The sequence below is a fragment of the Callorhinus ursinus genome, unplaced genomic scaffold, assembly GCF_003265705.2.
Source record: "Callorhinus ursinus isolate GAN/ISIS: 27379988/994484 unplaced genomic scaffold, GSC_fseal_2.0 scaffold10, whole genome shotgun sequence".
NCBI lineage: Eukaryota > Metazoa > Chordata > Mammalia > Carnivora > Otariidae > Callorhinus > Callorhinus ursinus.
This window is the reverse complement of record NW_027397072.1, coordinates 35,846,275-35,873,768: the sequence shown is the minus strand read 5'-3', so window position 1 is coordinate 35,873,768 and position 27,494 is coordinate 35,846,275. Positions and strand designations below refer to the sequence as shown.

At 48.2% G+C, this 27,494-nt stretch overlaps 1 protein-coding gene across 3 annotated transcripts in view; it reads left to right on the top strand.

Moving 5' to 3' along the window:
• Positions 1–27,494, top strand: part of KCNIP3 (potassium voltage-gated channel interacting protein 3) — a 79,611-nt gene that overhangs the window by 39,719 nt on the left and 12,398 nt on the right. Inside the window, exon 1 of one of the 3 annotated variants that reach the window (XM_025867613.2) lies at positions 13,645–14,104. The exons of the other annotated variants lie outside the window; for them this stretch is intronic. Within the exon in view, the coding sequence (XP_025723398.1) occupies positions 14,002–14,104 (103 nt within the window). The 5' untranslated portion in view covers positions 13,645–14,001. Of the gene's footprint in view, positions 1–13,644; positions 14,105–27,494 lie in introns of those variants that run through there. 3 annotated transcript variants of the gene reach the window in all.

Sequence of the window (27,494 nt, the reverse complement as noted above, 5' to 3'; positions counted from 1 at the left end):
CTTTTAAAGAAATTAAGAGTACAAACAAGAAAAAGTTATATTTACTCAGTCTTTTAAAAAATATTTTATTTATTTGAGGGAGGAGGAGCAGAGGGGGAGGGAGAAGGACAAGCAGACTCCCCACTGAGTGCAGAGCCCAATGTGGGGCTCGATCCCATAACCCTGAGATCATGACCTGAGCCAAAATCAAGTCAGACACTCAACAGACTGAGCCACCCGGGCACCCCCTTACTCAATCGTTTAAATTTATTCACAGAATTTAAATTGTTGGCACACTTTTTTTCCCCCCTGTGGATTTGAATTTCTTCTTTTCAGCCTGAAGGACTTCCTTTAATATTTCTTACAAGGCAAGTCTGCTAGCAATGAACTCTCTTTGTTTATCTGGGAATGTCTTTATTTTGTTTTCATTTTTGAAGGACGGTTTTAGCTAGATAAAGAATTTTTGGTTGATAGGGTTTCCTTTTTTTTCTTCCGGCACCTTGAGTATGTCATTCTACTGCTTTCCGGCTATTTCCATTCTTTCTTTCTTTTTTTTTTTTTAAGATTTAATTCATCCATTTGACCAGAGAGAGAGGGCACAAGCAGGGGGGAACAGCAGGCAGAGGGAGGGGGAGAAGCAGCCTCCCCACTGAGCAGGGAGCCCAACATGGGGCTCGATCCCAGGACCCTGGGATCATGACCTGACCCAAAGGCAGACATTTAACCGATTAAGCCACCCAGGGGCCCCTATTTCCATTATTTCCGATGGGAAGACAGCTAATAATGATATTGTTCCCAGTATGTGATGTGTCATTTTCCTCTTCCTGCTTTCAAGATTTTCTCTTTGTCTTTGTATTTTAACTGTTTGACTATGATGTGTATAGGTGGGGATATCTTCATGTTTATCATTTTTGGAGTTTTTTGACCTTCTTGTATCTAGAGATTTATGTTTTTCATCAAATTTGGGAATTTTGGCTATTATTTCTTCAAAGGTTTTCTTTGCTTCTCTCTTACTCTCTTCTGTTCTTCTGGGACTCTCATCACATTTATGTTGAATTATTTATTTATTTATCTATTTATTTATTTTTAAAATATTAATATCCCAGGACCTGGGATCATGACTGGAGCTGAAGGCAGACACTTAACCAACTGAGCCACCCAGGTGCCCCTATACTGGTATATTTAATATTGACCTACAGGTATCTGAGACTCATTTCAGTTTTCTTCTGTTTTTTTCTCTTTGTTCTTCAATTGAATAATTTCTATTGATCTATCTTCAAGGTTACTGATTCTTTTTTCTGCTAACTCGTATCTGCTGTTGAGTCCCCCTAATGAATTTTAAAATTTCAGTTATTTCACTTTTCATCTCCAGGACTTTCATTTACTTCTTTTATATTTTCTGCCACTATATTGAGATTCTTCATTCACTAAGTCACTGGTCACACTTTCTTTTAAGTCTTTAAATATGGTCTTCCTTAATTCTTTGAAAATATTTACAATAGCTGCTTTGAGGTCTTTATCTGCTAAACCCAACATCTAGCGATACTCAGAGACAGTTTCTATTGACCGTTTTTTTTTTTTCTTAAGCATGAGTCACATTTTCTTGTTTCTTGGCATGTCTTGCAATTTTTCACTGAACACTGGTCAAGCATATGTGGTAGATGGTGTCTGCTTCTTTGGCAGGGCACCTGTGTTGTCAGGGTTGGAGGCAGTGAGAGACAGATGTGGGTTCCAGCTTGTTCTCACTTTTTCTCACTTCGTATCCAGGCTTTTCCTCTATATTCTTGTCCTGTTGAACTACAGCAACTTCAGGCATATGTAGGGGCGATAGCCTTCCAGGGACTTCTTACTCAGCTCCCCCAATTGAGTAAGTTCCCATTCTTATAATAAAGCCTTTATTCTCTATCACTGTCTGCCTGTATCTGTATCCTATACCAGTCATAGTGGTTCTGCTTCCCTGATCAATCCTAATGATGCAAATTTCCAATTCTCTGTTAAAATTTAAGCTTCATCTTTTCATTCATTTTGTCTGTTTCCTTTTTTATTTTTGGAAACATACTAATTATAGTTGTTTTGAAGTCCTTATCTGCTAACTCCAAAATCTCAGTCATATCTGTATGTTTCTATTAAGTTCATGATCAGCCACTTTTCTTTCTTCACATGTCTAATACTTTGATTGCTGAATGATGTGCTTGTTATGCATGTGAATGTTATGTTGTAGGGGCTCTGGGTTAGCTTCTCTCCCTCGAAAGAGTGTTGAATTTTGTTTTGGTAGGCAGTTAACCTCCTGGCAAACTACACTCATCCTATGAAAGCTTGCATTTAGGCTTTGTTAAAATATGTCTATTTCGGCTTTTTTCTTATGTATAGAGTGTAGCTCTTCTCTTAAGTCATTGTCTTAATCCTAAAATGTGGCCTTTCTGGGACCTCGACAGAAAGCCTAAGTTGTTCACCAGTGAATTGGCTGGGCTCAACCTTCAATACTTCCTCAGAGTTATATGAGTTTCTGAAATCTCTGTTCAGCTTTTATTTCCCTGAGCCACTATTCTCTGCAAGCCCTCCTGGAGTTTCTGTCTGCTCATGAACAGCCTAACAATTGACCAAGAACCCAAGGGATATTTTCATAGATTTTGGGGGCTGCTCCTTCTCTGTGGCTTCTTCATTTCCAGACACCTGCCCTCTCAAATCATGGCCACCTTAGCAGTCCTGAAGTCCGATCTCTATTTCCTCCATCCAGTGTGACCACCAGTGCTAGGAGGTTTTGCTGCTCAGCATTTTGGAAAATATGCTCAGGAATAAAAAAGAAATGAATGTGGGGATCGTTTAGTGTGATTCTCAGCGGTCATTGTCCTATGTTAATTGATGTCCAGTGCCCACATATAGTTGCTTTACATGTTTTTTCCAGATTTTATACTTGTTTCCATTGGTAAGGTAAGTTTGATGCCAGCTACTTCATCATAATTGGAATCTTCCTTTTCTGTGCTCAACAGGGCTGAGAGAGGTAATATCATTTGTATAGTTAAAAACACAGATGTAAGGTGCCTGGGTGGCTCAGATGGTTAAGCATCTGCTTTCGGCTCAGGTCATGATCCCAGGGTCCTGGGATCGAGCCCCACATCGGGTTCCCTGCTTGGCAGGAAGCCTGCTTCTCCTTCTCCTTCTACTGATCCCCCTGCTTGTGCTCTCTCCCTCTCTCCGTCAAATAAATAAATAAAATCTTTTAAAAATTAAAAAAAATAAAATAAAAACACAGATGTGTTCAAATTCACCTATGTTCTTGCTTGGTCTCTGAGTGTTGATAGGCTATACAATGAATCCTTTCTCTGTGATAATAACAGAAGCTTCAGCCCCTATTGAATACCTCAAGGAAAGTCACTGTTCTAAGTGCTTTACATGTACTAATTTATTTTACCCTCATACTCACTTTGTGACATAGGTATTATCATTCCCATTTATAGTTGTAGAAACTGAGTCTTGTTGAGGCTAAGTTACTTGCCCCGGGTCACATGGCTAATAAGTGGAAGAGCCAGGATTTGAACCCAGGCAGTCTGTCTTCAAAGCCTGTGCTATTAACCAATATGCTATACTGTCATTTAAAAACAATCTCAATATTTTATTTTATATTTTAAGATTTTATTTATTTATTTGACACAGAGAGAGAGAGAGAGACATTGTAAGTGGGAACACAAGCAGGGAGAGTGGGAGGATTAAAGTTAAAGGAATGGAGGATTTCTCTCACCTGTAGCCACAGACCTCCCACATTTCATCTGAAGTTGGGCCAGAGAAGAGACTGTGTGGATGGGTTCAAACAGACCCCAGAGGTCTGTTTGATTGGAAGACTTGGGCAATACCATAGGTAAAGAGAAGTAGACTACTTTGGTGTCACTTCCTAGGTGTTTCTGGCTCTGAGGAAGTGGGCATCTCCAGGAACAGGGTCCCGCATGCCTGTCTTGGGATGCTTGTCAGATTGTCCATCAGCTTGTCAGATTCTCATAGTTCACTTTTTGACAGGCAGGTAAATTCACCAAGTGAATCTATAAGAAGAAGAGGGAAGCTCAGCAGGAACGCTGAGCAGGGAGCCCAATGCGGGGCTCGATTCCAGGACCCTGGGATCATGACCTGAGCCGAAGGCAGACGCTTAACAATTGAGCCACCCAGGAGCCCCCAATCTAAATATTTCAAAAAATGTTTTGTTATATAGACACTTGCGTCAGTTAAGCATTCAACTCTCGGTTTTGGCTCAGGTCATGATCTCAGGCTCATGAGATCGAGCCCCATATTGGGCTTCACGATCAGCATGGAGTCTGCTTCAGATTCTCTCTCCCTCTCCCTCTGCCCCTTCCGCTCATGCACGCGCTCTCTCTCTTTCTCTAAAATAAATCTTCGAAAAAAAGTTATTGTTATAAGTTATGAGAAAATCACTGTAGGAGCAGAGCCCTAAAAACTATAGCTTTTCTTCCCAGGCTGCATTTGGAATATGCAGAATCTGTCAGCTTCCTTCATTTCTCTCAATGAGGTTCCCTCCTTTCCGGTCCTTCAGCCTCTACCTGGGTGCAGGCAAACTTCACCTTTCACCCAAGCTCTTCCCCGTCCTCATCATGGCCTTCTCTGCCTCCAGGCTTGTTCTTGAAGCAGCAGGGCCAGAGAGAAAAGGCAGAAAGCTAGGCAGAGGAGCTCTGGTGAGGACTGGAGCTAAGAAAACCAGCCCAACCATTGGGCTGGAAGGTGGAGCAACATAGAGTTGGTGAGGAGAGCAGTAGAACAAACAGCTGGAGCCCTCAGTTGGAGATTGAACATTTAGAAGGAAGCTCCCAGTCACAAGACTGGCAACTGGCAAGGAGCAGGCAGACATCAGGCAAGGCAGGAGCCCCAAAGAGCCAATGTGGTCAGCACAGGAGGTGAATGGGGAGGAAGGGGTTGTGAGGCACACCACCCATCTCTCTGTGGCACTGTCTTCACAGTACATTCAAAACCAGCTTTGCCTCTTACATGGTGAGCACTTGGTGTACATCTCTTAAGCCTCAGTTTCTCCTCAGCTTCATGGAACAGAAAACCTAAGTAATGGTGACTTAAATGAGACCAGGGTTTAGTTTTCTCAAGCAATGACAAATCCAGAGGTAGGTATCTGTTAGGTTTAGTTTGGCAGCTCAAGTCATCATAATTCAGGAGCCTGTGTCCTTCTCTCATGGCTCCAGGTATAGCCACCATAACCCATTCCAGAAAGGAGTGGAGAGAAATGACAAAAGGGCATATGCCACTGAGTCTCTCCCACTCCCTTTAAGGTAGTTTCTTAGGCGCCCCACCCAATGGCTTCCGCTTATATCTCATCGGCCCAAACTGTGTCATATGGCCCTCTCTAGCCACAAAGAAAGCTGGGAAACATAGTTTTTCAGCAGGGCACATTGTTGCCCCCTACAAAATTAAGATTCTGTTAGAGAGAAAGAAGGGAAGAACAGATCCTAAGTCTATGCAACGAAAAGTCTCTGCCACAGGGGTAAATGGTGTTATTTCCTCCATAATTAGGGTCAACATGAAGACGAAACCAGGTAATTCTTGTAAAGCATCTAGCAGATACCTGGCTCAGTCAAGAGCAGTGAATATTCTCAAACTCGAGGAACTTTTCTAATAGCCCGTCTAAGAAAGATCTCCACAAGAAACTGACTCTGTAGAACACTCACCAGGACTACCCACAGAGTGAGGGCTCCCTAAATATTTGAGGCATTGACTTGTCTAAGCCCCACCCAAGGAGAGAGCATCAGTAGAGGCTGGTGAGACACAGTCTGAAGCCTTTTTAAAGCCCTGCGTTGGAGGAAGTGGACTCTCTTTACTTGATATCTCTTTACTTGGTGGGTAGAGGGATGAGACTTTGGGCCTTGGGCCTAGATACTATAAGAGAGGAGTATCAGTGAAGAAACTGTAGCTTCTCTGCCCCAATCTACGCCTTACTTTATCCCTCTTTAGAGAGCTCTGGTTCTAGCCCCGGGTTCAGGTGTCTCCCTTCCTCCTTCAGCCACAAGTAGAACTGGGCCTTCTCCCTCCCCCTGGAGGTGGTCCTGATTGATCTGAGCCATCATGTTTGCATTAATTAGTTAGATCAGGTGTTGTAGCAATGAGACTCTTAAAACTCAGTGGCCTAAGGACAAAGTTTATTTCTCTCTCCTGTGAGCATCCTGAGGTGTGTTCAGGTTGGTGAGTGGCTCCACTCCATGCAGACATTCAGGGCTCAGGTGCCATCCACCTTGTGGCTCTGCCAACTCCTTCCTATCGAAACTTTGGAACTGAATTCAGATAATTTTCTAATACCTTTCACTCATGAGTTCTCATACTTGTTATCCAAAACTCAGGAATCTGATAGATTTGGATGATACATTATACTACTCATGACCAGAACTTACTAAAATAACTCTCAGATCTGAATTCAGAAAACATGTGGATTTGGCTAGTGAGGATTCTTGGGCTATCCACCCTGCAGTGGAAGGAGAAAGCTTAACTAGCTACCTTTGTTCTGTTCTCTGGGTCTACCACCTTGCCCCCTGTCCTCCACAGCTCCAGCCTTGCCCTCCAGTCCCTGTCCATTTCCCTCTAGGCCACATTTGAAGTAGACATTGGGAAGTGTGTCCTCCTCTGGGACCATAGAGCTTTCCAAGTTTTCCACTAGTGCAATATGGGAAGGCCAAGAGTTACTGTGGGTCTCGATTACTCACAGGCTTTTTGGGGCCAGACTTCTGGCTTCTACCACAATGTAATTCCCTCAAAGACTTGGTCATTTTCTGGTCCATTTTCTTCCAGTCAGTTCTGTGTTCAGTGACTACTGCCAAAGTTCTTTTCTGAATACAGTTCTCCCATAGCTGCTTTATTTCTTGGCTTCCTTGTTCTACCCATTTCTGTCTCTCGCTTGAGGCCATCTTTGTTTGGTTGATAAATCTTAAAGGACCTTTGAAAAATGCTTTCTGCAACAATCTTATTTCTGCTGTTTGGTCCAAGTGTTTGCTTTTCCAACATTGTGAGGGCTTCATTACCTTTTATCTCCCTCTTCCTTTCTACCTTTATTTTCAAAATAGCCAGCTCTCACCTCACTTCATCTCTTTGAGAGATTTTTTTTTTTTAAGTTTATGTCTTTCTTCTTTAATATTTCAGCGTGAGTGATCCAGCTTGGTGGGCGGTTCTGTTCCATGAGGGTCATTCAGGGACCCAAGTCCCTTCCTTCCTGTGGCTCCACCCCCTCCTCCCCTTCCAGACTTGTCATAATCTGCATGGCTGAGGCTGGTCATTGACATGTCTGGGTTCTAGCCAGTAAGAAAAAGAGAAGAGAGAATGACGAGGAGACTCACTCCCTGACTTAAGGCCTCCATCCCCAAAGCAGCACCCATCTCTTCTACTGTTAAGAACTTAGTCATATGGCCACAACTAATTGCAAAGGGGTCTGAGAAATGCTGTCACCACTGGGCAACCATGTGCCTAGTTAAGGCTTTTTAACTGTAGGAGAGAGGAGAATGAGTTTTGGTGGAGAGTTAGCGGTCTCTCCCATAGTGGTTGTCTCATTCCTCTTGCCAACAACATATTTAGGCATGGCATGTGAAATAATTCCAGCCAAGAAGCACGAGGAAGTGTTCATGAGACGCTTAATGGGTAAGTCTTCTTCATTATAAAAAAAGAGACATAGGAAGAGATGATCCCATCTTTCCCAGGACATTGTCACGTCAGGATGTGATGTCTGGAACAAGGCACCCATCTTGTGGTCATGAGGGGAACAGGCTGTGAGTAAGGTTAATGCCTTGAGGCTGGAGGTGTAGGTAGATACATGAACCGAGGTCCTTAATGATACCCCTGAATCTGAGCTGATTGTCCCTGGAGCCACCCTCCTGCTGGACTTCTGTGTGTGACATGGTATATTTCCTTATAGTTTAAGTTAAAGGAATGGAGGATTTCTGTTACCTGTAGCCACAGACCTCCCACATTTCATCTGAAGTTGGGCCAGAGAAGAGACTGTGTGGATGGGTTCAAACAGACCCCAGAGGTCTGTTTGGAAGACTTGGGCAATGCCATAAGGTAAAGAGAAGTAGACTACTTTGGTGTCACTTCCTAGGTGTTTCTGGCTCTGAGGAAGTGGGCATCTCCAGGAACAGGGTCCCGCATGCCTGTCTTGGGATGCTTGTCAGATTGTCCATCAGCTTGTCAGATTCTCATAGTTCACTTTTTGACAGGCAGGTAAATTCACCAAGTGACCCCATTTTACAAGAAGAAAAGGGAAGCTCAGAGAGATGGTGTGCCTTGGCCAACTCTGCCAACAGTTTAGGGTTGGAACTAGGGACTTGGCCCTGGTTCTCTTGGACTCCTAGTCTGGTGCTCTTGCTAGTGATACCAGGACAGCCCAGCTGAAATAATTGAAGGAAAAGCATCATCTGACATCCCATTAATTATTTTATAAATATGTTGAGGCAGGTACAACTTATACATTCAGGAAGTTTACAATCTGGTGGGAGAACAGAAACAAATAAATGAAGACATAAGTAAATAGCCTAACTCACATTGTGAGAACTGCAAAGAGGGAAGGGGATGGGGGGCATAGCATAGCAGAGACTAATAAGGGGGAGCAGGTCAGGGAAGATACTCTGCAGCAGTGACCCTTAAGCTGAGACCCAAAGGACAAGTAGGCACTAATTAGCTGGGTGAAACGGAAGAGGAAGAGGAGGAAGAACATTCATGGCTCAGAGAAGAGCATGCGAAGAGATCTGGAGGTGGGAGAGTCTTGGGCCTATTCAGGTAGCTGCAGGTGTGTCTGGGGACATGTGAGCAAGGGAGAGGAGGAAGGGCCCGACCACACTGGTGTAGAGGGGCATGGCAGGTTTGAATTAAAATCACAGGCTGTGGAATTGGAATGTTTGGGTTCAAATTCTGATGTTGCGTATTCAGCCGTGTGCCCTTAAGCAAAGAATTCAGCACTCTGTGCTTCAACTTCTTCCTCTTATCAAGATCCTACCTTACCGGGAGCTGTGAGAAATGAAGCTGAGTGGTGTTGAAGTGCCTGGTACCTAGTGAGTTCTTAGTAAATGTTAGCTGCTCTTATGGGCCATATTAAGGATTTTGGTCTTTGTTCTATGAGTAATGGGGTTTGCATTGATTAAGACCCTTTTGGTTGCAAGGAACAGCAACCCAACTCGCATTGGCTTAAGCAACAATAGGGGGATTTCTTGGCTTATATAACTGAAAGACATAGGTTTAGCTGTGCCATGAGGCACAGCTGGGTCAAGGCATAGAACATTGTGAACTGGACTTGAGCTATTTCTTTATCTTTTGTTTTCTCAAAAATAACTTCATTCTCCAGCTTTCTGTCCCCACATGGTGGCAGGGTGGCCATTTAGCTGCCACAGTGAACAAGAGTGCCTCTCTCCTGCTTGTCCCAGAGCCAGTCATGAAGGTCCCTCACTGTCCTGGCTCCCAGCTGGTATCCACCCCTGAACCAATCACTATGGCAGTGGAGGGGTGGTATGCAGTGGGCAAAGAGGAATTGGTGTTGGCTGACTAGTTATATCCCCAAACCTCCAAAATCACTGGACCGAGGCCAGCAGGGGCAGGGGGCTCCACAAAGGAAATCGGAGGGCTGTCACCAAATCAGGGAGAGGAACGCCAAGCAGACAAACACAACCAGTGTTGAGTCAGCCAGCCACTAGAGGTTTTAAGCAAGGGGAGAACAGGTTCTGATGTCCATCTTGAGGTGACCACCCTGGCTGCTGAAAGGGGGGGAGACAGGAGGATGGCGGAATGGAGAGTTGCTGGCAGTTGATGTCAGGAGTCCAGGAGGAAGGGACCATGGCATGGCCGGGCTGGTGGCAGTGGAGCTGAGAGGGATGAGAAAGAGACACAGTGCCAGAGTTTGTTGGTAAACTGGGCAGGAGTGGGACAGTAAAATTCCAGGCTAAGCCAGGGTTTTTTTTGTTTGTTTGTTTTTTGTTTTTGATTTTATTTATCTGACAGAGAGAGACACAGCGAGAGAGGGAACACAAGCAGGGGGAGCGGCAGGCAGAGGGAGAAGCAGGCTTCCCACGGAGCAGGGAGCCCAATGCGGGGCTCGATCCCAGGACCCTGGGACCATGACCTGAGCCGAAGACAGATGCTTAACGACTGAGCCACCCAGGCGCCCCCTAAGCCAGGGTTTTGGCTTGACCAGCTAAGGCAGGTTTGGGGGAAGGTTGACAGTTTAGCTTTGAATGCACCACATTTGAGGAGCCTTGGGGACATCCATGGGGAAGAGTCCTAGAGGCATTTCTTTGGGGTGTGGAATTCCACTTGTGGACATTCTTGTCTGGTTCCTATGAAATATGAGGAGAAATAAATTGAATAATGACTGTTCTGCCCAGTAGAATGCACTAGAACCAAGGGTGGCCTGCCCTCCAGGAGAGTTGAGACAGGAACAACTTGCTGAGCTGTTGGCTGGGCATGGGTCCCTCAAAGAGCATGTGTGTGGCCCAGTCCCTCCCTTAAAAGTCAAAAGACCTTTTGAAATCCTCGGGCAGCTAGGTGGTCAGTCGTGGGCTGGGGCACCCAATTAATACTGGTCAAATGGACAGGGTCCCAACCCACAGGAGCTGACAGCGCAGCTATGGTGAGAGAGGAGAAGCATGGGGTGACATGGAAAATGTCTGGGCAGACAGGCAAAACACAATGCAGGACAGCGGGGTCCAGGCAGCGGAGGCCATGGCGGTTCTGAGGAGAAGGGGGTTGATGCAGGGCTGGCATAATCTGGGGAGGCTTCCTGGAGGCAGAACTGGAGTGGTATCAATATTCCAGGCATAGGAAGACCAGGATCTCAGGTGTGGGATGCAAGGCTAGGTTCGAGGTGTGCCCCAGACCAGCCCAAAACAGCTGGAGATCTAAAAACTTCCTAAACCAGGACACCAGGGCCTCCCAGAGCCTCCCAGACATCCTGAAGTCTTCCAAGTGAGGGCTCAGAGTTCCCCAGCCTTCTACTATCACTTGGGGTAGAACAAGCTGCTCCCCCCACATTGCCCCTCGTCCTTCCCTACTTCTGTGGCGGTCCTCAGTACCCTGTGCCGCAGAGATTTCTCTGTATGTGCCCCTCCCCCAAGGCAGGGAGCTGGCAGGGATCACTGTCAACAGCCAGCATGCTTCCCCGCCACAGGAGGCACTTGGGAGATGTTAGGGAGGGGGCAGCTGGGAGCTGCGAGAGGAGCTACAGGCAGCTGGGAAAGGCCTGGCCTGGTACTTCATGGGTGTGGGGAGGATGTATAGGGTCTGGGGGCTTATCTGCCAGCTTCCCTGTCCAGGTCCTGTGGAAGCAGGGAGTGTGATGGGGCCATCGGCCCAGCCTCAGTGGACCTGGTTGGCCCCAGAGCTGGCAAGCCCCAAGCTAGTGAGTGAGCGGGGGAGTCAGCTTCCCATCCATTAGGCCCATGGCCCAGGCTGCTAATGCCGAGCGGACGTTCTGCTCTCATCCCTGGTATCCACTTAGGCATCGTTAATATTTTACGCCGCAGAGCCAGGGGATCGATGTCTCATTTATAGCTCAGTGTTTATGACCAGTCATTTAAGCTTTCCCAGGGAAGATGCTCAGGAGCACCAGGGGAAACTGAGGCAGGAGAGCATGGGTGGACCAGCCTCAGGAGGACCCTTCATATGGCTTCCTTTGCTTGCTCAGTTCTCTGTCCCCCCATCTATCTCACATCTGGCACCCTGAACATACCCAGCTCCAAGAACACATCATAAGGGGCCATCAGAGCCTGTGACATAGGCCAGCCCTTGTCTCACCTGAACCTTTACAAGCCCTTGGAGATGTTGGCTTGTCATCCCCATTTTAGGAAACAGGCTTAGAGCGGTTAATGTACTCTTAACCAGACCACTGATTGAGGATTGGTGGCAACTAGCTGGGACACAGGCTAGATTTTACTCAGCACATAAGTGTGTAAATTAGAGTACAGGAGGGTCTTGAGCCTTTCTAGACTTAACACTTTAGCGACTCATGTGCTCCAAAAGAGCTGTGCTCTCTGGCGATCATTAGCGTCTCTGCTTAGAACTCTTGGTCAGTGGAAACTCACCGCATGCCCACTAAATGCAATTGAAAGCTGTGCATTTGCAGTTCTTTAAAAACATCTCCAATAACTCAGACTTTTAACCAGTTGTGTTAAATACTGAGGTTGAACTGCACAGGCCAGAAGAAACCCAGCAGCCTCTCTCCCATCCATTTCCACTGGAAACTGTGCAGTATGCTGGGCCAGTATCTGCTCTGGAATCCAGGAGGCCTGGGCTGCACCTGTGCCCCTGCCCCAGTCCACCCTCTAGGTCTCGGTGCGTTTCCTTAATTGTAAAATGGGGACGAGAAATGCCCACTGGGGCAGCCCTTAGGGATTACGAGTAAACCCAAAGGCTTGGCTCCTGTATGCCAGCTCCAGAAGGGCCCTCGTCCACACACGCGGCTGTTTCCTGCCCCACTCGGGCACCCCCGAGCTCTGTGCCTGGGGCGCAGTATATGTTCAGTATTTGTTGAACGAATAACCGAGTGGGTAGCAGAGGCTCATACGTGGAAGCTACTAGCGTTCAGGTCCTAGGTCCAAACAGGCGTGGAGCGGGGCTGGATCTCCCTCTCCACTACGGCGGCAGGAGAACTAAAGAACTTGTTCGAAGCAGCCCGCGCGCTTCCCGCCCTCTAAGCCCGCGGCTGGCGAGTTCACCTGCAGAGCGCAACGCCCGCGGGAGGGCAGCAGAGAGCCACGGCTCCCGCCCTCAAGTCCCGGAGTTCGGGAACTTGAAGGATCCCGGGCTCCGCCCTGCTACGCCCCCTCCCCTCCCCTTCCTTTCTTCCTTTCCTACCCAGTGCCCCCAGGCAGGAAGACAGCGATCCACAAACGAATTAGCGCTCCTGTGCACTGCCCTCGCGTTGCACTTGGCATCCGTTCAGCTCTTTCCCACAGGCAGAAAGGCAGGCGGGCACCAGCACCTCTGTATGGAGGAGGAGTCTGCATGTCCGTGACTCGACCAAGGTCAAGCGGCAAAATCAGGAGTCTCTAATGCTAAAGCCCACACTCCCTCCAAAAGCCTGGAGCGCACGTGGGCTTCCGGAAGTGGATAACTTTGGGTACCAACTTTTTCGTTTTCGGCGGGGGCCAGACCAGGGCCAAGTTCAGTCGCGAGCGGAGACCTGATGGTGTGGGAAATACCCCGGGGCGAGAGGGCTTCCCCGATCCCCCGAAGGCCGGCTCTGCGCTGGCCCGCGGGGCGGTGAGCGGCAGTGGCAGGCTCCGCACCCCTCAGCCAGGAGTCTGGAGCCCGGACTCCTCGCAGAGAGCGATGCTGCGGCTCCCTTCCTCTCCGGTCCCCGGCCCCTTCCCCAGCCACTCAGCCCCCACCCTGCACGGGCAGTTGGGTGAAATCGCCGACCGCGCGGCCTCACTGGGACCCGCGGGGCGGCGGTGGCTGTGCGCCAGGCTCCGTCCGGGGGCTGGGCCGCGCGGGGCGGGGCCACCTCCCTCCGCCCCTTCCCGGGCTTGCGCCGGGGGTGGGGGGGGGCAAGGCCGCAGGGGACGCCTCCCCGGGTGGTCGCCGCGCCTAGGCCAATGAGCGCGCGGGGAGCCGCGATGGAGGCTGGGGCGGCCGGGAGCGCCCGGGACCCCCGCCGCCGCCGCGCCTCCGTGCCCCCGCGCCCGCCGGGCTGGAGAGGGGGCGAAAGAGGCGCGGCGCCCGCACCCGCCATGGAGGCGTCTCTGGCCCGCGCCGGCCGCCCGAGCTGCGCTCCGCGCCACCGCCGCCGCGCCTCGAAGTTTGCCGGCTGACTCGGAAAGTTGCGCTCGGGCTCTGCCGCCGCGCCGCGTCTAACCTGCCGGCCTTCCCAGTTTGCTGCCGCCGCCGCCTTCCGCGGGGCCCGGGCCCCGTCGACACCCGCAGCCCCGCCTGCCGGGGGATGTGAGCCGCGGCCTCCCCTAGAGGCCGGGCGGGCTGCACGGGCCCCGGCGCCTCCCGAGGCACGCGCGGGCGAGGGGCACGCCCCGGCCCCGGGCAGCTCGGGTCGCCATGGGCATCCAGGGCATGGAGCTGTGCGCCATGGCCGTGGTGGTGCTGCTGTTCATCGCCGTCCTCAAGCAGTTCGGCATCCTGGAGCCCATGTCCATGGAAGGTAACGCGTGGCCATCCGCCGCTCCGCCGGGGCCAGCAGTGTGTGGGGAGGGAGCAGCGGTTGCGCTCCCGGGCGCGGGTCCGCGGGCCCGGCGAGTGCGGCCCTCGGGCGCACAGCGCTCAGCGGCGCTGGCCGCCTGAGCCGCCGCCCCCTCCGGACTCCCGAGGGCTGGCCTGGGACCGAGAGGACGGAGAGGCCTGGGGCGCCCCAGAGGGGATGGAGCTGCGGCGCTTGGGGTGGGCGTGAGCGAGATGCCTGGTGACACACTGAGCCGTCTTAGGCCTGCCGGTCCGAGCCGCCCCGGGTGAGCACAGCCGGCTCGGGCCTCCCGTTGGTGGGAGGTGGCTCAGGGTGAAGATGACTGGAAGGATCCTCAGCCTGGGGTACCTGATGGTGGCAAGTGATAAGAGACCTCAGCCACATCATGGGGCAGCCCCTTTCGCCTCGACCAACATCCCTAGACAAGGCTCAGGCCCACGGGATCAGTAACCAAATCCTCGGGCGCCACATTGCTGTCCCAATTAAATATTAACTGAGGAGACTGACCTACTCTTAAATCAGACAGTGGACAGCCTCCCTGGGACCCCTGAGAGGCGCCCTCGGAGCTGCTTCCCAACCTTCTATACCTGCCTAAGACTTCTGGGGCAGGTTAGGAGGAGGAGCCCCTCTAGGGCACACCCATTCTGAAGGGGACCTTGACCTACCGGGGCTGTAACTTCCCCTCCCCCCAGTTCCAAAGAGGCATTTGCAGCCCCATACCTCTGTACTGTGGGGAAGGGGCCGGTGTGTCCTGTTCATGTTACCCGTGCTCCCCTGCTGTCCTCTCAGGGGAGGATGGGCATCCTGCCTGCCTCAGCACTCTGCTGACCTTGCCAGGCTCCAGCTTCTGGGACTGAAACCCAGAGGTCCAGGCAGGCGAGGAGGGAAGGACTTGTCCTTGCCTCTGAACTGCCTGGCAGCCCCTCCAGCCTGAGGATGTGCCCCCCGAACCCCTGCCAAGGGCTACTGAGGACAGGAAGGGGCACAGGGCCTGGAAGCAAGGCCCTTCCTCCATTTTGCCTTCAGAACCTAGAGCTGACTCTTTAGCTGAAGTCCATGGCTATATTCCCCTAAGAAGCCATCAGGCTCCATCACACCTTTTCTAGGTGAGTTCATGGGGCCCAGAGAGAAGAGACGTGATCTAGGTGGTTCTGAGAGGTACCGCCTTAAGCTTTAAATTTTACTCGGAGAGGAAAAGTGCCCAAGCTGGGCCTGCACTTGTCTGGATGCTGACCCCAGCTGGGAATCTATGACTGGGGATTTAGTGGGAAATGCATTTGCTTGGGATGAGGTAAGGGAAAGCATCCTCACCGCTGTGCCCCTGAGGACCTATGGCTCCTGTAGGGCACTTGTCTGTCCCATATACCCTGTCCTTTGCCATCTGGAGTCTGTGGTGGGTGTGGGGGGTGTTTGGTGCTCAGGCAAGCCACGACCCCTACATTGATCTTCCCCGTTTCCTGGACCCTCCTGGGCCACCAAGGGGCCAGGAGCACCAGTGGTCTCATTCCACTTGGTGCTGCAGAACCTTCTGAACTGAGCCCAACCCCCTCACAGGTCTGGGCCTGTGAAATTTGTCTTTGTAATTTCTAAGGAAAAGGGATTTCTTTACAAGGTGGTTAGTATGCACAAGACTACAGATACTTTCTTCAACCTGCTAAAAAGCCCACGTCAGGCTCTAATGAGTTTCTCTTTCCTGGTATGGTTGCCCACTTGTGCCCCCTTTGGAGTTCTGATGTGTTGATGCAGTGGGAGGAATGTAGAGCCTCAGTGTCAGCCGGGTCTTAGCTGGGGGTGCTGTCACCCACACATGCTGGCTGTAAAGCTCCCTTAACCTTTCAGCCTCAGTTCCGTTCCCTGTACAGTGGGCTGTGGCAGACGTGTAACTAGTCACTGGGGCTTTAAGGCTCTAGCACCATTCTTGGCATATAATAAATGTGCAAACTTTGCTAACCGTTGGCATCACCAGTAATTAGCAATGGAGTGATTGCTCGTAGTAACAGGACTGATTCATGGTTGAAAACATTCTCTCACTCAAACAGGCCTCCCCTCCTGCATCAGAGGGAGGGAGTTTTAAGTTCCAGATGTTGCATGATGATGGGGAGTGGTGTCCTTTAAGAGCCTGGAAGGCCCATCGGCCAGGCAGTGTCTACGGGACGGTCAGGTGGGTTGTGAGGAGCCCAGGCCTTGCAGCCCCAGCCTGGACGGGAGCGGGCACTGAGGGAGGAGGGCTGGTGCCCGGCTCCCCTCAAGCATGTGTGCATGCAGTTGTGTGTCTTGTCTTCCCTGAGCCTCCGTAGTTCCCATCTGTGAGTTGCCAGAGTTATGATGGCCCTGGGATTGTCAGGAACTAATGGATCTGGGTTCTAGGGATGCAGCCTTCTAGAAGTAGATGCAGATGATAAAAAGCCCTCTGCCTGCCCTGGGTCTCCTGTCCGTCTCTGCCATTGGGTGACTCTGTCGGGGAATTCCAGCCGGGTTTGGCCACTAGCTTACCAGGTGACTTTGGTGCATTTAACATTCTTGAGCCTTAATTTCCTTATCTGTAAAATGAGGATAAAAGCATATTTTCCCCTATCCATTTCACAGGGGTGTGGTGAACTAAAGCACTGTGGAAAAGTGAAAAGCGGAACTCAAGTCTAAGCGACTCACAGGGTGGGGCACAGCAGTAAAGTGACCCTGGGCCGGTAATTCTTGGTGCTTGTTTGCAAGCCCTGACACCAGACCTTTTTGTCCACATTTGGGCCCAAGGCTTGACTTTGGTCACTGCCTCTTAGCTCAGGTCGGATTTCCTAAATTCTAGATGAGTAGCTCTCAACAGAGGGCAGGTTTGCTTTTCCGTGGACATTTGGTAATGTCTGGGGACATTTTTGACGGCCACAGCTGGGGAGAGAGGGGGTTACTGGCATCTTGCAGGTAGAGGGCAAACATCCAGCCCCCACAAGAAGGAAGGATCAGGACCAAATGTCAGGGAGGTTGAGAAGCCTTGTTCTGGAAGCAGCACTAGGGGCTAGGTGGCCAGGGGCTAGGACAGCTGCCTTTCAGGCCTGACTTAGTCCCTGACATGCTGTCATTAACTTGAGCGAGTCACTTTTCTTACCTGAGCTCTGTTTCCTCATCTGTCATGGGGTTTTGGATTGGAGGCACCATCTCCCCTGGGAACTTTCCCTCACCCCTCTGACTCCCCGCCCCTTTGGGTTGTGTTAGATGATGCTGTTCTGAAATTTTCTGTGTCCCCATCCCCACCCCATATGGGCTTTCTGAGGGGGTCAGGGACTTGTGTCTATACCCTTAGGGCCCCAGAGTGTGCCCAGCACTGCCTGGCAAACAGCAGGTGTTGTGTAAGTGTAAGTTATATGCCATCACCAGCACACATTTATGGGGCACCCTTTGTATGCCAGGCAGTGTGAAGCCACCGGGAGCACAAGTAATGCAGTGTCTTGGCTCTCCCTTTAGGACACCCCTGGGCAGATGTCCTCTGAGGGGAGGACCCCTCTGGCTGGGGTGGGGACAGGGAGGCTGAACTGTGACAGTGGGGGTATATGTGGGTGAAGAGACAGAGGTGTGAAGGGGAGAACGGGGAGTGCCCAGAGGGAGGTATGCACGGCCTGACCCACCACCACCGCTCTTCCCTCTTTGAGGTGGCCCCACCCCTCTTTGTGTGTATCATAATTTTGTCCTCAACAGCAGGCCCATCCTAGAGATGAGGAAGCTGAGGCTTGAGGAGGATAAGTCACTGAACTGAGGTGACCCAGCCAGGGAGTGGCAGAGCCAGGACTTGTACAAACTCTGGCATACCTGTCCTGGATGCGTCCCTAACTCCGCAGGGCCAAGGAGCCACAGATGCGTCCCAGCCTCTTACAGCGTGGCTGTCAGCCACCCAGAGGGGAGGCAGCTGCCTGGGTCCAAATCCACAGTCTCCCTCATTGAGCCCTTGTGAAGACTAAGTGTGTGGCTGGGTGCAAACTCACAAAGCAATGCCCAGCACAGAGCAAGCACTTTATAAGTATTACTGCTTGTTATTTCTTGCCAAAAGGTGCCCTAGCCCCAATCCCCCCCAGTGTCACTCATCACTAACCGTGTCCTAGAAGTTAGTAGGGGGAGGAGGATGCACTTGACGGGCCCTTCACCGTGATCGGTGTCCTTCCTTGTGTGCTCTGTAAGGTCCTCCTGACTGGCTGGCTGGAGGCTCCTGGGCTGGGCTCTGGGAAAGGGAAGGAGAGAGGTGGGGCTCTGGGTGGGTGGCTTCTGCAGGACAGGGAGGTAGTCTGGAGCCTGAGGCCTGATGCTGCTGCACGATGGGAGATTTGGGTAAAGCCCCCTCCCTCCCCAAGTCAGTGCTTCAGCTGTTGCCTATCTAATGGTTTCAAAGCGCCTTAGCCACGGAATCTCAAAGGGAGTCTTACTTAGAAGCCTAGTACCCCCTGACTGACGGAAGAGGCATTGCTGGCATTCGAAGGGGAGTCTTGCCCCACAGTGGTCCCTGGGGCTCCTTGGAGGGACCCCCGGTCTAGGAGTCCCCTGACCAGCAGGGGTGGTCAGGGCTGAGATCTGCCAGCGGGGTAGGAAGGATTGGAGCCAGCTCGTGTGGACAGCACCGTGGGAGAGTTTTGCTGCAAGGGGAACCGAGATGGGTGCTGGCTGGCAAGCCAAGGGGGCGCGAGAGAAGGTTTTGCAGCCGCCTCCAGGGGAGCCTTGCAAAGGTGGAGGCAGCCCAGGGAGCTCCAACGGGCTCAGGCACTAGGTAGGCCAAAAATGCCCCTCACCCAGGACCTGGTGCATCTTTGTTCAGTGAATTAAAGATCTGGAGCCACCTTTTCCAAGCCCCTGCAGGTGGGTCCTGCACAGAGGGTGCTGTGTGGCACGGGGTCAGGATCCTGGACTGGAGCGTCTACTCCCTGGGAGGAGAGCCCCATTGGTGATTTGTCAGGTTGCTGTATAACGTGGGGACATTCGGCTTTAGAACAACAACAACAAAAGTTTTTTTGAAGAACAAATTTTTTTAAGTTTTTTTTTTAATTAGAGAGAGTGAGCACAAGCAGCGGGGGGTGGGGAGTGGGAGAGGGAGAAGCAGGCCTCCCGCTGAGCAGGGAGCCCGATGCAGGGCTCGATCCCAGGACCCCGGGACCATGACCCGAGCCGAAGGCAGACGCTTAACGACTGAGCCACCCAGGTGCCCCTAAGAACAAATTTTTAAAAGCCTCATGCTTTCACTCCTTTAACCAAATTTTTGTTTGATAGAGAGGTTAAATATTTGTTGCTGAGCCCCTGGTTACCAGTGGGAGGCTGGGGGGTGGTGAGTACTGTCCAGGACAGGCATCTGGAGGGCCGGGAGAAGGGCTGAGCCCAGACCGCAGAAGCAGGCTGACTTCCCAGTCTGGCAGAGCGCTGCTCCTCAGGGTGTGGAGGGGAGGTGGAGCAAATGGCTATTTAGATTCCTTAAATTGCCAGTCGTCCCTGTAATTGCAGAAGGTGGTGTGACGCCTCCGGGAGCTCCTAAGAGATCTGGCTGCATCTCCCCTGAAACAAACTAGAGGGATGAACCTTGGATTCCCTCGGGGTGGGGGGGGAGCCAGGAGAGGTCTCTAGTGTCCCCTGAGAGCACGTGGGGTGCCCGGGATTGGGTCGGATGCTGTGGGAGTCAAGATGAAGAAGCCAGGTCCCCTGCTCCTGAGACAGTTCCAGACAGTTCCATGACCTTTTCTTTGTGCATGTGTGTGTAGAGGGGGTGGAAGTGGGGGTGGGGGTGGAGGAGAGGGCGTGAGATCCCTCTTCCTCTTCGTACAGGGCCACCCACCCTACTAGATTAGTGCCCCACACTTAGGACCTCACCTTACCTTAATTACCTCCAAGGCTGTATCTCCTAATAGAGTCACATGCTTAGGGCTTCAACATATGAATTTTGGGGAGACCGAACTCAGTCCGTAGCACCAGGAAAGAGAAAAATATGCATCTGGCAGGGAATCATAGCCAAATGGAGAAAAGTAGAACAGAGATGAGGGATAGATAGGAATGGTGGGGGGCACCTCTGAGGAGGTGACATTTGAGCAGACGAAGGAGGTGTGAGTTCCGAGGGAAGAGCAGTTTCCTGTAGAGGGAGTGTGCCCAGTGGGCCTGCGGGGCACAAGGGGGCCGGAATGGCTGAAGCAGAGGGAGCAAAGGGAGAGACTGGGAGATGAGGTCAGAGCCCGGCCAGGGAGGGGTGGGGGTCGCGGTGGCCTGCGTTTATTGGTTATTTATTGGTTATTTTTGTACTCAGAGCTTGGGGGAGGTTGTTGAACAGAGTAACACACTGGATACTGTTTCCAGCAGCTTCCTCCAGCACTATTTGAAAACTAGACCTATGGGACCCAGGGCAGAAGCAGAGCAACAGGCCAGGAGAGAAGCTGGAGCCTTGGACCAGGGTGAGGACAGCAGAAGTGGGAGAGGGGGTCCGAGGTGGGAGTTGAGAGTTAGGGCCGGCTGGCCATGCCTGTGGAGTGAGCACTGGGAGGAAGGTCTACGCCCAGAGTTTTGGCCTAAGCACCCAACAGGACAGAGTTGCCGTCCCCGGAGCTGGGGAAGGCTGTAGGTGGAACAGGTTTTGGGAGGAAGATCAGGAGCTCAGTTTGGAAATGCTCCATTTGAGAACCACCTAGACATCCAAGTGCAGATGGCAAGCAGGCAAGTGAGTCTGGAGCCATGCGAGAAGGTAGCCCACATTCCGCAACTGAGTCTTGACTTTTAAAGTAGCTTTCAGACTTTGTAGATTTCACGAGTGTCAGATTTTTCCTTGTTCTCAGGTGCATTTTTCATACTAATGATTTTGAACACCTCTTTGTGCGCCCATCAGCTTTTTCAGTTTGCTCACCTCTCACTTGCCCACGTATATCCTTTGGCCATTTCTTTTGGGATTGCTGTCCTTTCCCTTTCTTCCAAGTGTCCTATTTTGTCCAGACCAGACGTGTGCTCTCGCTCTCATTTCCTTTTGCTCTGGGTACTCTAATTACTTTTTTAAAAAACAGTTTATTTTTTTATTTAAAAAACTTTATTTATTTGAGAGAGAGAGGGAGCGAGCTCGAGCAGGGGTAGGGGCAGAGGGAGAGAACCTCAGCAGACTCCATGCTAAGCGCAGAGCCCCACATGGGGCTCTATCTTAGGATCCCGAGATCACAACCTGAGCCTAAATCACGAGCCCGATGCCCAACCAGCTGAGCCACCCAGGCACCCCTCTAATTACTTTTAAAGATTTTAATTAACCTCTAGCGAATTCAAATATGTATTTGATACGTGCATTAAAAAGAATAATAAACACCAATGAACCTATCCTCCCCATCCCTGGAACTAGAACATCCCCAGCCTGCCTGTCTCTTGAGTTTCTCCTCTCCCACCCCACAGAGGTTACCACCAGACAGATTTGCACTTGTCATTCCTGGATTTTTGTTCTTATTTATAATTTTATTGCTTACATATCCCTACAAATTGTTTGGTTATTCTGGGTTTTGAATTTTGTAACAAATATGTATTATGGTTCATTCACCGCTGTAGGACATTTCGTCCAGTGGATGGCCCATAAGCTGTTTATCTGCTCTATTGTCAGTGGGCAGGCATGTGGTTGCTTCAAGCTACTGTTATTGTAGAGAGCTGGGGTGTCTGCTCTCCTGCATGTCTCCTGGGCATTTTTTGTCTAGCACACAGTTCCTAGGGTAGGGTTACCACGCCCTAGGGTATGCAAATGTGTGCAGCATTAGCATGAAAATGCAAATACTTCCCCACAGTACTTGCTTGTACCAGTATACACACTCACTGGCATGCTTAAAAAATTACTGTTGACCTCCCTTCCCTCCCTAGCCAGCACTTAACGTTGGTCAACCTTATTTCTTTTTTTTTTTAAGATTTTATTTATTTATTCGACAGAGAGATAGCACAAGTAGGCAGAGAGGCAGGCAGAGGGAGAGGGAGCAGGCTCCCCACCGAGAAGGGAGCCCAATGTGGAGCTCGATCCCAGGACCCTGAGATCATGACCTGAGCTGAAGGCAGAAGCTTAACCGACTGAGCCGCCCAGGCGCCCCAACCTCATTTCATTTTATTATTTCCTGCCAGTCTAGCTGCTGTGTTCTCAATGTAATTTGCATCTTCCTGTTTATTAATGACGTTGAGCCATCTTTCTCATATTTATTCATCTTTCCAGTTTTTTTTTATGATTATCCTAGATATTCTTCTTTCGACCATTTTATACACTGTCTTCTTCCATTCTGCTGAGTGTCTCGAACTGGCCATGGTGCCCTTTTTTTGAACAGAAATCTTTAATTGTGATGTAATCAAATTCATCCATTTTTTTTTCCTTTATGGTTTGAACTTTTGGAGTTCTAAGAAATCTTTCCTCACCCTTAGGTTAGCAAGAGATTCTTTTACATTTTAACTCTATAGCTTACCTTTCACGTTTCGGTCTTTGCTTCATCTGGAGCCCACTTTTACATACGGTTTAAGAAAGGGATCCAGATTTCCGTGCTGAGCCAGTTTTCCTAAAACCACCTACTGAACAATCTGACCCTTGCACAAATCTGTGATGTTCCTGCTATACCTCGGTCTCTTTTTGAGCTTTCTGGTCTGTTTTTTGGTGTGTGTGTTCTTGTACCAACCACACAACTTTTATTACAGTGACTGTGAAAATGTATTAGTATTTTGGGAAAAATCCCCTCTATACTCTTCCTTTCTAGATTTTTATGGATTTTTGTTCCTCCATATGCATTTCAGAGTGATTTTATCAAGGTCCTCAAAAAGTCCAGCTGGATTTTTAATTGGGATTGTATTGAATTTACAGATTACTTTGGGGAGAGATGACATCTTTATATTATGTGATCCTAAGATGGAATGTCTCATTTATTCAGATTGCCTTTCTATAGAGAAGTCCTTTGAATTTTGGTTAATACTTAGATAGTTTTGAGTTTTTATTGCTATCATGAATGTTATATTTTTAATTCTATTTCTAGGTGGTTATTACTGGTATAGAAAATTGCTATTGATTTTTGTAAATTAATCTTATATCTGGCAACCTTACTAAACTGTCTTGTATATTGATTCTTTTGGTCCCTGTAGGGACCAAACATCTACAAGTAATGTTAGTTTTATCCTTTACTTCCCAATTCCTATATTATTTCTTTCTTGAAATTTCCTTAGAGCATTGGCAGGATATCAATTAGTGGTGATTGTGGCCAACCTTGGCTTGTCCCAAATCTTAAAGGGAATGTGTCTGAGCCTTTGCCATTCAGTCTGATATCTTCTGTAAATAAATATGTAACTTGCAAATATAAGCTACATCAAGTTAAGAAAGTTCCCTTTAATCCTAGTTTGCTTAAAGTTTTTGTTTGTTTAATTATAAATAGATGTGGATGTTTATCAAATGCCTTTTCTTTATTCAGGTTTTCATATGATTTTTCCCTCCATATTACAGATAAAACCTTGATCATGGTGTACATTTTTTTAGTACAGTTGGATTCAGTTAGCTAACATTTTGTTTAAGGTTATATGTACATTCAAAAGTGAAATGGGCATGTAATTTTCTTTTTGTTTGCTCTTCCAGCTTTACTGAGATATAATTGACGTATAACATTGTAGAGGGGCACCTGGGTGGCTCAGTTCGTTGCACGTACAACTCTTGATTTCAGCTCAGGTTGTGATCTCGGGTTGTGGGATTAAGCCCCACATGGGGCTCTGTGCGCATCCTGCAATCTGCTTGGGATTCTCTCCCTCTTTTTTTTTTTTTTTTTTAAGATTTTATTTACTTATTTGACAGAGAGAGACACAGTGAGAGGAAACACAAGCAGGGGCAGTGGAAGAGGGAGAAACAGGCTTCGCGCGGAACACGGAGCCCGATGCGGGGCCCCATCCCAGGACCCTGGGACCATGACCTGAGCCGAAGGCAGATGCTTAATGACTGAGCCACCCAGGCGCCCCTCTGTTCCTCCCCGCCCCTGCTCGCTCACTCGCTCTCTCAAATAATTAATTAATTAATTAATTAAATCCTTTAAAAAAAAAACCCCAGAACCAAAAAAAATTATATAAATGTATGAAATGACTACTATAATAAGGTTAATTAATGCATCTATCATCTCACATATAATTACCCTTTTGTGGGGGGGGAGTGAGAACATTTAAGATCTATTCTCTTTGCAACTTTCGAGTGTACAACACAGTATTCTTAACTGAAGTCAACATGCTTTCCATAGACCCCCATAACTTACTCATTTTATAACTGGAAGTTTGTACCCTGTGACCAACATCTCATCTCCCCCACCCCCTGCCCTGGCAACCACCAGTCCCCTCTCTGTGTCTGTAAGTTTGGCCTTTTTTAGAGTCCACATGTAAGTGAGGTCATACAGTATTTGTCTTTCTATGCCCGACTTACTTCACTTAGCACATAATGCCCTCAAGGTCCATCCTTGGTGTCACTGTAATTTTCATTCTTGTATGGCCCTTCTATGACTTAGGAGTCAGGATTACTGTATTGATCACTGGACTAGCAATATGGTGATCACTGGTGATTCTTTGAAAAGCAGTTTGTGTGGACTGGTGGGGTCAATGCCCCGTAGGAGTTAAGTTCAAGGGAGAATAGGAGAGGAAGTAAAGACAGTGAGTTAAAGAAGAAGAGAAGAAAGAAATAGCTGGCGGGGACAGTAGGGTTGAGGAAGAAATAGCAACAGGTTTGGGACTTTTGTTTTATTTTTTGACCCTTAGGGACAGAGGATTAAGTTATTCATCTTCTTTAGTTCGTGAGACATTATCAGTCTTGACTCTTTTAAACCCCTCTCTTATTTTATTTTTTCCCTTTTATCCCCCCATTTCCTTCTGCTCCAATAGGCAATTACTCTAGTTTCTATTTCCTTTGTTTCTAATCTACATACAGTAGAGTTCCCCTTTTTTGGTGTCCAGTTCTATGAATTTTGACAAATGCATAGTAATGTAAGCACTGCCACGGTCAAGGTATAGAACAATTCCATCACACAAAAAATTCTCTCCTGCTGCCTTTTCTGTCATCAACATGTCCCATGTGCCACAGCCCCGTGCAGCCACTGATAGATTGTCTTTCCCTATGATTTCCGCAATCTTATCTTTTCCAGAATGTCATTTAAGTGGAGTCATACACTGCATAGTCTGGATTCGTTCACTTAGCTTGTGCATTTGAGGTCCATCCACGTTGCTGCGTGTATCAGTAGTTTGGTCATTTTTATTGCTGAGTGGTATTCCACCGTGTGAATACACCACACGCTGTTTATCCATTCACTGGTTGAGGACATTTGGGTTATTTCCAGCTTTGGGTGATCATAAATGAAATTGCTCTAAACATTTGCATAAACGTTATTGTATAACTATAATAGGTTTCATTTCATATGGGTAAATACCCAGGAGTAGGAATTCTGGGTCATATGGTAAGTGTATGTTTATAAGAAACTGCCAAACTGATTTCCAGATGGGCAGTACCATTTCCATTCCCACCAGCAAAGTGTAATGGTTCCAGTTACTCCATATCCTTACTAGCCCTTGGTATTGTCAATATTTGTTAGTTAAGTGATTCTAAGAGGTGTGTAGTAGCATTTCCTTGTGGTTTTAGGTTGTATTTCCACAATTGCAAGTGGTGTTAAACACCTTTTATGTGCTTACTTGCCACCCGTATGTCCTCTAGGTCAAGTGTCTGACCAAGTTTTTGCCCACTTATTAGTTTGAGTTGTTTTCTTACTGTTGGGTTTTGAGAGTTCTTCATGTAATCTGGATATCCTTTGTCGGATATATGACCTGCAAATATTTTCTTCCAGTCTGTAGTTTACCTTTTTATCTCTTTTATCTCTTGCAGAGTGAACGTTTTAATTGTTATTAAAAAGTACAATTTACCCAAAAAATAAAATAAAATAAAAAGTACGACTTAACAATTTTTCTTTTATGGATCATGCTATTTGTGTTGTGTCTAAGAACTCTTTGCTTAGGGTGCCTGGGTGGCTCAGTTGGTTAAGCGACTGCCTTCGGCTCAGGTCATGATCCTGGAGTCCCGGGATCGAGTCCCACATCGGGCTCCCTGCTCGGCAGGGAGTCTGCTTCTCCCTCTGACCCTCTTCCCTCTCGTGCTCTCTATCTCTCATTCTTTCTCTCTCAAATAAATAAATAAAATCTTAAAAAATAAAAAGAACTCTTGGCTTAAACCCAGGCCATAAAAATTTCCTCCTGTGTCTTTTTTTTCCTAGAAGCTTTATAGTTTTATGTCTTATGTTTAAATCCATGCTCCATTTTGGGTTAATTTTTGTATAAGATATAAGGCTCATGTACCACGGATATATGTACTGCACATATGTGTTCCTTGCCTATGGCTCGCTTATTGGGTTTCTTAATAACTTTATTGGTTTTTCCTCTATGTTGGTCTGTTTTCTTTCTCACTGATTTTCACTCCTATTTTTATTATCTCCTTTCTTCTAATAACTTTGAACTTAATTTACTCTTTTTCTGGATTCTGAAAAGCTTAGAAGTTTATATCATTGACTTTATACCCATCTTCCTTTCTAATAAAGTAACTTAAAGCTATAAATTTCCCTCTACATGCAGCTTTACCTGCATCCGGAAAATTTTGGTATCCTGTATTTTTATTATCATCCAATGCAAAATATTTCAAGACTCTCCTCATGATTTTCCTTTCTGACTCATGGGTATATTAGAAGTGTGTTGTTTAATTTCCAAGCATTTGGGATTTTTTACCTATCTTGTTTTTTGGGATTTTGATCTAATACCCTTGTGGTCAGAGTTTTGCTTTATATTCCAGCATCTGGTATATGTTGGGAACCATAGGATGTGCTCCTGAAAAGAATGTGTATTCTATAGTTGTTAGGCATAGGGCTCTATAAATATTAATTTGATCAAATTGGTTGATAGTGTTTTTCAAATCTTGTATCTTTACTTGTACCATTTACTGGAAAAGCGTGTTAAGATCTTCAACTGTAACTGTGGTTTATCTGTTTCTCCCTTCAGTTTTGAATTTTTTTGCTTCAGGTATTTTAAAGTTGTTATTAGATATATGTATATATTTCATATTGCTCTGTCTTCTTGATGAATTAATCCTTGTATCATTATAAAATATTCCTCTTTGTCTCTAGTTGGACCCTTTGTCTTGAGATCTACTTTTTCTACTATTAATGTAGCCACACCAGGTTTTTTATTCATTCCAGTCTTTTAATTTACATCTGTTGCTGTGATTTAAGAGTATCCTTTTTGTAAGTAGCATATAGTTGGGTCTTGCTTTTTCATCCACTCGGAAATGTCTGCCTCTTAGTTGAAGTAAGCAACCAGTTTTTAACATCCATTTATGCCATTGTGTGTCCTTTTAATCCACTGC